This window comes from Egretta garzetta, unplaced genomic scaffold, assembly GCF_000687185.1.
Source record: "Egretta garzetta isolate BGI_Z169 unplaced genomic scaffold, ASM68718v1 scaffold43, whole genome shotgun sequence".
Taxonomy (NCBI): Eukaryota; Metazoa; Chordata; class Aves; order Pelecaniformes; family Ardeidae; genus Egretta; species Egretta garzetta.
The window spans coordinates 1,805,475-1,816,097 of record NW_009259047.1 but is presented as its reverse complement, the minus strand read 5'-3'; the positions used below and the strand labels follow the sequence as shown (position 1 = coordinate 1,816,097).

General features: G+C 47.4%; 2 protein-coding genes across 2 annotated transcripts in view; one reads left to right on the top strand and one right to left on the bottom strand.

Moving 5' to 3' along the window:
• LOC104122902 (uricase) overlaps positions 1-7,744 on the bottom strand; it is a 12,724-nt gene extending 4,980 nt beyond the window's left edge. The window contains exons 1-4 of the mRNA XM_035890656.1: positions 5,812-7,744; positions 2,118-2,336; positions 1,203-1,319; positions 999-1,077 (exon numbers count right to left, since the gene is read on the bottom strand). Coding sequence (XP_035746549.1) covers positions 999-1,077; positions 1,203-1,319; positions 2,118-2,336; positions 5,812-5,814 — 418 coding nt within the window. The 5' untranslated portion in view covers positions 5,815-7,744. The remainder of the gene's footprint in view (positions 1-998; positions 1,078-1,202; positions 1,320-2,117; positions 2,337-5,811) is intronic.
• Positions 4,387-10,623, top strand: part of DNASE2B (deoxyribonuclease 2 beta) — a 10,969-nt gene continuing 4,732 nt past the window's right edge. The window contains exons 1-3 of the mRNA XM_009635096.2: positions 4,387-4,577; positions 8,363-8,540; positions 10,208-10,289. Coding sequence (XP_009633391.1) covers positions 4,465-4,577; positions 8,363-8,540; positions 10,208-10,289 — 373 coding nt within the window. The 5' untranslated portion in view covers positions 4,387-4,464. The remainder of the gene's footprint in view (positions 4,578-8,362; positions 8,541-10,207; positions 10,290-10,623) is intronic.

Here is a 10,623-nt window from a genome sequence, read left to right as displayed (position 1 = left end):
GGAGCAGAGGGGCAATGCTCAAATGAGCCTTTTGGAACCTGCGTCCCGTCTGCCAGTGAAACTGGTCTTTCCACTGGTCCTAATGCTGACACGTTGGGAAAGTGGGGAGAGAGGGCAGGAGGGGAAATAGCTCTAAGTTACATGAGGAGAGTAATAGATACTGAACTAATGTCTGAAACCTGTAAACCCGCTGGGTGAAATAACGTGGGGGTCTCAGCTCAGTTCCCAGTGCTCTGAGAGACGGGTTACATGAAACACCAACACGGCGAGATTGAGCTTATGCTCTTGTTGCGAGTCGCAGCAAGAAGAGATCATTTTTACATTCCCTTTGGAATGCCAACTTACGGACAGCCAGTTGAGCTTGAAAGCCTGTCTCTTTTAAGCATGGCAAAACTCTTAGCAAAGCCGAACGGTGCTTTGGCATGCAAAAATACTGAGGGCACTCTGAAGTATTTTCCTGTGAATAGTTGTTTGCGCGTAGACCTGAGCGCTCACGATGTTCAGGCCAGCCTGACTTGCAGCAACGAAATTGCATCTTTCTTAGAAATAAAACCCAGGCATGCTGACAGGGTTTTGAAAATACCTGCAAACTGGGCAACTGGCCAACAGCAGCAGTGTGGTTTCATGATATATTCTCTATAGGGTAATGATAATAGTGAGACTGCAGAAGATAGTGTAATGTAAAAAAGTGAGCAGACCGTTCTCAGAAGGCTGTTAAATCCTGTGACAATATATAGCAGTCCTGTTGAATGTGCTGTTGTAACCGGTATATGTTTAGGCTATACGTAGAAACGTGAGCTACATTAGTTCGTCAGCCATGTCTCATATCAAGGAGTGCAAAATTAGACCATAAAAATATTCTTTGTTTTAGACCTCCGGAGAGGTTTGGCTATGCCATAAGCCCTGTAACACCTTTCGCTATCTATAAAGCCATCTTCATCTCTCATCAGCGGAAATATTTACAGAGAAGTAGGGGAAGTCGCAAATTCTCGTCTCACCGTTTCGGCACTGCTCAGCTTCGCAAAAGCGGATCCCATCAGGAACGCATATAAACGAGTGGATGTGGGGAACGCCATGCTGCAATTTAGAGCCGACATGTAAGTAAAAGTGCAGTAAATAACATCTTAGCTTGAAAACAGGAGCTAAGATCGTGACAATTGGCTCCGGCATCAACAAACTGAATGTATTAGCAATTTAGATACCTCATGTATACGTTGCCATGGTACTTCTTGAACGTAGGTTTTGACATACGCCACTTGGCAAAACGTTGTCATGAAGTGTTTGCAGATATCTATAGCAAATTGTTCTAAAGTCGGGATCTAAGACAGCAAACAGTATTATTAGAAAGAAGCCATTATCTCCTGGGCAAAAGTAGATTGTACTGCTCATTGTAAATATTTGGGGAGGATCAGTAGTGTTAAAAATACAGATTTCTCTCAATTGAGGTTTTGCGTGCTGTGCCTCGTCATTTGATCAGCTTGCAGCGTCCCTGCAAATAGCAGCTACGGAGTTGTGTCAAAAATCTCCCATTCTGTGGTGTAGCGAGCTGCAGTCCTTGGACTGAGAGCGACTGCCACAGAAGCCTTACGCTTTGAGGATGTAATGCTGAAATAATCATGTCGATGTTCTGATTAAGCTTTACAGGCTAAAGATGGGATTTCATTGCGGAGACAGAGAATTTGCGCTACGGATTGTCATTACGATAGATGCAGTTGAGGGAGGTGAGAGCACGGTTAACAGAATTAAGAGAAATCTGACATACTTCAACACCTTCCGTTTAAAAGTGCTATATAGGAATATATATATAGGAATAATGCAGTATTATGTGCTATTAAATTAAACAAAAAAGACGGGTCTCATATGACAAATTTATAAAAAAATACCGCTAACTCTAGGAGAAAAAAAGGCTTTGGACAACTAAAAAGGAGTTTGCAGGATAAGCAATGGAGGAGGAAAAATTCTCTCCCCAGTGGCTGAAGGTGACTTTAGCACCGGTCTGGCAGGCCGATAGGGAGAGAGGTTCTTTTGACGCATTTTGAGAATAAGAAGTTAGTACAACAAACACTTCCAACTGAAGCTATAAGAAACAGCAAGGCTAGTTAAAAAGTAAAAAATACCCCATTTTTTTTGGCCAACACAAGGACAATGTTCTTCATGGTGTCGGTAGGTATCACAAGAGAGTTGTTTCCGTCCAGGTACTCCTGAGCAGAAGTCAGCCGGAGATGCGTGCACACTTCTACTTCTTTAAAGAAGTGCTTCTTCCCTTCTCTGTGAAGGCGAAGGAACTTAATTGTGTTCTTGCCATATTCGCAGTTGAGGACCTCTACATCCTTGACCTGCAGAGAAAACACGTGAGAGTTGTAAAGGAACTCAGTGGACGCCTGAGTTATGCTCAGGCAATGAAACATAAGCAATGTTCGTGACCTTTATTTCTGTGGTTGCCTGTGATGAAAATATTTTCATTACAAATTGCAAAGTCCTGATGGGAAGAAAAAATGCTTTAGGAAGATATTGTTACATTAGTAGCAGCTGTGATCGAATTTTAAAATTTTATAGGGAGCAGATCATTTAACATGAGTATCAGTGAACCAGTCTCTCTTTGTTCATCGTCTTTGGGTTAGTCCTGACTCTATAGACCTTCACTGAGTCTTTCTTCCACCGTCTCTTTCTGAAGCCGGAGTGTCCCGGTGCATTCAGTCACCGCTGGCAGGAGACAGGCGGCCCTCACCCCTGCACCCTCCGCAGTCGCTGCACCAGGGCCAGCTCTGCCAGGCTGGGCTGCACCCAGGTACAACTCCTCCTGGTCTGTGGCACCAAGCCCAGGCTTCCACCGCCTCCTGCTCCTCTGGCCCCCAGCTCTCACAACCTCTCTCAGGCTCCGTGTGTGCCATGCGCTGAGCCCTCTGTTTTTACACAGAAGCCAGCAAAAGGCGGTCAGCATCCTGGATGGCAGAGCCCCCCGTTAGCGGGCAGAGCCCCCCGTTAGCGGGCAGAGCTCAGCGAGCGCTCTGCACCCCCACGGCTGTCCCCATCACGGCACAGAGGGGCTCGCTGCTGCAAGGCTGAGTGGAAGCGGTGGGTATCAAAGCAATTCTTCCCCGAGAAGAATTCTTCCCTTGCTTTGCAAGCAGGCAGAAGTCCGATATGGAAATGGAAACGGCCGGCACGTTCTTGGTACGTTGTGTGGTTTATTACCCCCTCCATGCACGCTGTGATTCCCGAGAGCAAGAAGAAAAGGCAAACCAGGCTGGGCTGGTTGAAAGCGTTTCCTCGCAGCCATGTTACAGTTCTGATCCCCCAGCAAAGGGGAGTCAGCAGCAAAATTCAGGTCTTGACCCACACCTCCAAAAATCCTGGCTTTCTGGGATCATTGGTTTTGTTTGTGCTAAGCCCTGTTCAGCGTTATCCTGCTTCTGCCAAGCACACCCAATTTACACATCTATTACAGTGTTGGAGAGGCTGGATTAGAAAGGAGATGAAATACTGTGAAGGTTTGAGGATTTCTGTTAGGCTAAAACATCCACGGCTTGTTGTGCTAGACCTTCCCTGAGGCTGAAATAGCCCATGCTTGGTATCGACATCTTTTAACGTAAATCAGCACCTTCTAAGGGAAGCGTGATGAGGAGGGGGAAGGAATATTTTACGCATCAAAATACGAACTGAAGCTTTTTATGTGTGAGTAGCTGCAGGATTATCAGATGTAAAATTGCTTGATTCAGACATGTTTGTTCCCAAGAGAAATGCTAATGCACTTAAAAGCTAATTAAAAAAAAAAAAATGAACTAATTGTAAGTAAATTACTGTGGCTCAGAGATCAGAGGGTTTTCTCTGGCTGCCAGTCCCCGCGGGCTCAATCCCCGCTGACAAATGAAGGCCCCCACCGCCAGAACCGGGCAGGGCTCCACGCTTCACCAGAAAGCCTCTGTGCAGGCACGGTGCAAGGGCTGTGCTCGCTGCGAGGGCTGGACGCAGAAGTAGTCAGCTGGAAATGATTTTGGTTTGCTTGTCTGAACACCGAGGGGTTTATTTTTTCAGATAGTTGTAAAAAAAAATTCATACTTCAGTCATGCAGCACTAAAAAGAAAACAAAAATGGTTTTGGTACTGCAGCTTTTTGTTTGATTTTTTTTTTTTTTTAAAAAAAAGCAGAATACCTTGAATATTTTAAATAGTCAAAATACTGCCTCCTAAAATACAAAGGGAAGTTTTCTCAAAACCATAACTCTCATTTTGCCATTTTGTTGCCCAAACAAACCCTGAGCAGTTTCTGGTGGCTCCGGGGAGCCCTGGCCCCGCTGCTGACATCTGTCCCAGCAGTGGGAGCCCGACCTCCCGGGCTGGCTCTGCCATCCCGGGGGCCCAGGGTGCGCTTACTGCATCGCACGGCAGAGCCGACAGCTCATGCAACACAACTTCTCCTTTTAGAGCCTCCCCAGTGCTCGCCCTGTGCAGTCGAGAAACCAAAATGCCTGCGGGATCTGCATGGTGTCACCCTGCCTTGCTCCTGCTCCTCTCCTCCGCGCCCCTGTGGGCAGCTGAGATTGCCTGCAGGAATGAAGACGGGGAGACGGTCGATTGGTGAGTAAACACCGCGGAGGGGAGAAATGCTGGGTGAGTAAATAAATAATGCTTGGGATTAAACCACATGAAGTAGGTGGATCACTGAGAAGTAAGGCAAAGCAATTGCTGTTTTAATCTTGTTTGCCCGTGAGTAGTAGCTGAATTTTGCATTTGGAAAACCTAGGGTAAGTTATTGAAACGCGATTTCATTTCGCTGAACCAACCACCCTACTGCATGATGACTAACTGCAAAATAATCACGGGTTTACACGGCGTTCATGCCTCATCATCAAAGGGAGCATAGCCTTGTGTTGGGGTGCCAAGGCTGCGCTCGCTGGCGGCAGCCCCGGGGGCGCCCGGCCGGGGCCAGGGCTCCAGCACGCAGCTCCTCCAGCTGGGGACACCGAGCCGAGCGGGGAAAACGTCCCCGTACCACCCTTAGCCTCGCCGCTCGTACCCGAAGAGCAGCGCGGTGGGGCTTGTCCCCTTGCTGCCGTGGCCGAGGGGGAGCGGAGGCTGAGCCGCCCCCGGGAGGGATGGAGGGGTGCGGGAGAGGCGCGGGACGGGGTTGTCCGTGCCTGCACCTTGCGGCCAAGGCGCAGAGGTCGCTCTCCACCACCCGAGCTGCCGGTACCGTCCCACTGCCAGCAGCAAGCCCCAGTTTGGGTATGAAATGATTAATTGGATTAACGCGCTTTGAAGATGAAAGGCGCGAAGTATAATGACATAATAGCCAAGCCAGGTTCAAAAAGTGAAATGAGGGCTCTTAACACGGAAGCCTCCCAGAGATAAATATGAACCGATTTCAAAAAGAAAAGTGCCTTTCTTGTGGAGCAATGATTAGTTTGGATGCAAGTGGTAAAGAAGTAGGTGCTACTCTTGCACGTCCCTCCCTTGCGCGCAGAGGCGGCTGCAGGGAAGGCAGGGGCTCCTCGCACCGCAGGCGGCTACGCAAGCAGGGGCGTAAAGCCGGCTTTGCTCCCTGTTAGCACAGCATCAGCTGTGTGGGGGTCCAGTCCACCCCTGTGATTTGTCACCCTTGCCAAGGCCCTTCTGGACAGCGTGGGTTTTTCAGGAGTCGGACTCTTAGTTGGTGCAGCTACCCAATTTAAAGGTACGAGAAATTTCATTTCTCTGCAAACTGCAGTTATTCCTTGCAGAATGAGACTGTGTGTGCTAAAGCTAAAAAAAAAAAAAAAACAAACCAAAACAAAACAGACCAAAACTGAAACAAAACAAAAAACCCATTTACCATCCATTTCCTCAATGAACGCAATTGTTGTATCCAAATTCTCTGAGAAATTCTTTGAAAGCTGTGACGAGGAGCACTTCACCCATGCCGCCACGCATGTGAACACCAGCGACGTGGGACCTGACCCAGGTGGGAGCAGGGGGGTCTGCACGGGTAAAACCATGTTCTCTTCTGCCAAGTTTAGCAAGGAGGACATGGGGGATTTCCTTTCCGATGTGCCGTGATCAAATGAAAGAGAAACTTGCCTATCTGCAGGCATCACCCTAGTTTATTGACAAATAGTCAACTTTTGCCTGATTCTGGATTTGGTTGCTATGAGGCTGATAGGAGAAGCAGAACTGAAACTGCTGAGAAAAGCTTCCTCTTTACCAAAAGATGTCGATGCCCTTTCAAACACTCGCAGCGCAGCAGGTTTTATACCCAGTTAACAAGAGCTTTATGTGAGTTCCTACTATGCAGTGGTTTCATCCTGCAATATTCCATAATTACTCATTATTAGTGTTCACACACCCTTTCATTTGCCACTAAACCGGAGGAATCACTTGCCTTATCTAACCCAATCCCACCTGTGCTCCCCAGCCGTGCCTGTGGTTCCTGCCCACGCGCAGTGAGTGCCTGGGCTGGCAAAATCCACACACACCCCCCCCGCCCCTCCGTGTTGCCATTCCACTCGGGAGCTCGTCCCACCACCTTCATTGCACCTCGCCCAGGGGCTACCAGAGCAAAAGGCCGTAGGATCGGCTCCCTAAGGAGGGCAGAGAGGCTTTCCTGTATTCTGCGGGAAGCTTTTCATGTAAATAAAAGCCAAAACTCTGCTTTCTGAGAAGCGTTGAGGCGAGGGCTGAAGCTGCAGGTGCACGTTGTTTGGGTTTCTTCTTGGGGACGGCGGGGGAAGAAGTAAAGATGTGATTAAGAAATAAAGATGTGATTATTTGCAGTAAGTTTGTGTTCCGTCACGAGCAAACAATGTGACAATCCTAATCGGGTATAAGCGGATTTGCTTTTCCTTGGGTCTCAGGAAAATAACTTTCAGTCTGCTCCCACAAATGCCCAAGCTCTTGAGAAGCTTCCCGTGCACAGACAGCAGTGAAGACTTTCATATCGCTTCAATTGCCAATACACTCAGCTGGCTTTCTGGAAAGGGCCAAAACATGTATCCACTGGGAATTGGCAAGCAATTCGCTGATAGCTCAACTGCTCGCGTCTCCGTAAGCGTACCTGCTAATGCGTATTTGTCGGATGCAAGGCTGTGGACACCCTGAGAGCATAAATCTTCCAATACATTTCCAAACAGTTTGGAAAGGCTCCGTATACTAATTCCTGGATCAGCTCCTACTGCCGTAACTGCTGCTCTTGCCCTCCTTTCCAAAGCTTCATTTCAAATGAAGGGATTGCTGGGACGGCTCGTGCATGGCGAGCTCTCCCCAGCCTTGCTGTATAAATCACTTCTCTGTAATCTGACATCAGCGACACTTTCGCCGGGGACATTTAAGGAACGTCACTCAGCCAGGGGCAAGGCAGGTGGATTACCAGGCTTACCAGTGGTCTGTGTTTCTCTTCTGCCTCTATGTGGACGTTTCCCATGGAAAAAATTATTCCTCTGGCAAAATGCTTTCCTGCCACTTCTTGCCTGCTTTCGGAGGTGCCTTTCTGACCAACTTGAGACTGTAAATCGAGTGGGCAAGACTCGCTCCTCCTGATACATTTGAAGGGTTAAGCACAGTCAGGCTGCGTTTTTGGTAAATGGTATGGGATCGAAGAGAATGCTGCTCAGTTCTTATTATTGGCATAAATAACAAATTAAGTACAGCACTCAAAGAAAGTGGCCCAATTAATTATATTGCGATCAATCCCATGGACTTGTGCACTGGGAAAACCCGTTTACTTCATCAGGGACATTTTTTAGTATGAACCGAGCCATTTACTGACAATATCGAGCACTCTACAGTTTTGAAAAGATTTGTGTTTCTGGCTGAACAACATTATCCCATGGCTTTATATTTATTTTATTTTATATTTATATTTATTTTGTGGTTTTAATACGTATAAATATAACATTATGCATTTTAATCATTTTAATAGATCATTTTATTTCATTTAAAGTTATATAATTGTATAAAAATATATGTCCAGGTTGACCATGGGAATATCAGACTGAGATTGCGACCTGAGGTTCTCTACCAGAACCAGGAGCAATAGGGATTTGGTGGCTAAATGGGACTCCAGACCAGGGCTACCTCAAATTCTTTTGGGGTACCAACAGCAGCCTGGCCACAGCAACAGGAGTTTGGTGCCAAATCCGCCTCCCTTGCTCGCTATGAAGCAGAACAGATTTGTCTGCAGCAGGAACCGTGCCGCCGGGCTGCTGCTGGTCCCTGCACCAGGTCACCTCCTCGAGGCTGAGGTGTCCCCGCTGCGCGCTGGTGGCACTGGGCCCCCACCAGCATCCCCGCAGTCGCCCTTGTCTTACACCCTCAGGTGGGAAGGAGATACCGATTTACACATCCAAGCAGGATGGCTGTACAAAACGAATTGCTCTTCACCGTTGCAGGTTTGCCCTTTACAAGTTGCCGAAATACTCCAAAGGAGCGATTCCCATGCTGGGGCTGGAATACATGTACATGGACGCCCTGGCTCCGCAGTGGCAGCTCGGTAAATACCTCATCAACATGACACAGGGTGCTCTGGGACAAACACTGAAGCAGCTGTACGAGACGTACGAATCCGAGGCAAGTGACTTTTAATTATCTTTTTGTTAGTATCCTTACTTGATACTGCATGCAAATGAAATTAAACCAGCCCCAATGGTAGGGGTACGGCCGGACCTGACCAACTAGATCTATTAAAACCTGTCTTGAGAGCTGGGCGGATTGTTCGCAATATTGGCTACAATTAGAAATTATCCTCGAACTTCTAATTTCTAGTCAAGCCTTTCACACGCTTAAAGTATCGCCCATCAGAAAAACGAGCGTTGGTGCATCGTCCCTTTGGCTTCTTCCCTGCAATTCACGTTGTGCAACGTCTGAAGCTGTGGTCTGGCTGTGAACTCAGACCGGGGCCAGTGGTGGCTGTTACGGACGTGCGTCCTAAGCTCTCCCACGCGCATGTGTTTCACGCTCTGCCTCAAAGCAAATGTGGGGTTTGCTCTCCCCCCTGAAATCACTGTGACTTGCTTCAGCAGTGATAATGCTGCTCGTTAGGCCTCCCCCCTCACCCCCCCCAGTCAGACACCTCATTTGTATTTGTGTAAAGTGATTATAAAATACCACAAGAAACCTGTCTTGAGAGCTGGGCGGATTGTTCGCAATATTGGCTACAATTAGAAATTATCCTCGAACTTCTAATTTCTAGTCAAGCCTTTCACACGCTTAAAGTATCGCCCATCAGAAAAACGAGCGTTGGTGCATCGTCCCTTTGGCTTCTTCCCTGCAATTCACGTTGTGCAACGTCTGAAGCTGTGGTCTGGCTGTGAACTCAGACCGGGGCCAGTGGTGGCTGTTACGGACGTGCGTCCTAAGCTCTCCCACGCGCATGTGTTTCACGCTCTGCCTCAAAGCAAATGTGTGGTTTGCTCTCCCCCCCTGAAATCACCTTGACTTGCTTCAGCAGTGATAATGCTGCTCGTTAGGCCTCCCCCCTCACCCCCCCAGTCAGACACCTCATTTGTATTTGTGTAAAGTGATTATAAAATACCACAAGATCTGCCTACGGTTATTTTTTTACCATCTACATAGTATTCTCTGGAGTCTGGGTGTGTCTTTGTATTTCTGCTGTGGGTTAGTGGTAGGGTGTCATGAATTTATACATAGAAGAGATTCCCAGAAGTCAGTCAAATATTGGCAATCCCATCAGCTGCCCTGCTCCAGGTCTTGCTGCAATTGTAATAAACTGTTTACAAAGTACATGGGGAGAGGAAACATGTCCCAGCTCCTTTGAAGTTCTCTGTTCAGGGGGAATAAGGTGCAGCCATATGCAAACATTTTGAAAAAAAAGAGCATTAATTGCTTGCCCTTCATAAGAACGCTTGTCACGACTCTTTTTCCTCAGCAAACATTTTCACTGGATCTGGTTCCTAAATCAGAGAGGCATAAAAAAAAAAAAGAGGGGGGGAACTTCTTTGCAAGCGAGTGCCCGATCAACCCATGTAAATTGTCTTAGTGAGCATATTCACCCTCTTGAGAACTTCCACTTTATGTTAACCAGAACCCTAATGCTGAGCCTTCAGGTTTATTTTACTGTGACTTCTGTGGAGACTGTGTCGGCTGAATTGGGAGAAGGATTAGACTCGTGATGTTCACGCAGAGAAGTCCTTAATTCTTCTGTTCCCAGCAGATGTTCGCTTAAATGCCTTCCTTTTACTCAATGTCATGTTTCAGAAACGTGTGTTTTCCTGCAGAAGAACAGCATTGCGTATGCGATATACAACGACGAGGTCCCTGAATCAGACTCCAAAGGGTGGAAGAGAGGACATACCAAAGGTACTGGGAGAGTCCCAAGCTACTATTTTCTCCTTTCTAAAGTTGTGGATAGCATCTGCTTGCCTGCCTATCTGCATATCTAAAATTCCTGCCTCAAGCAAAACTGGAGAATGATTTGCATGATCCGTGGTTTGTTGTATAGTTCTATATGCTGCAGATTCTGTTTTGGTTTTGCCATGCCTGTGTTGTCTTGAAGAACTCTCTGGGCTTATGAGCCCTCTGATTTCAAGGGTTGAAACTCATATAGCTCCTTTCAGCGAGTACAGACCACATCGTCCTGAGCCTAATGGCAACAACAGTACAGGGTGTGAAGGGCAAGGCACCCTAAACATAA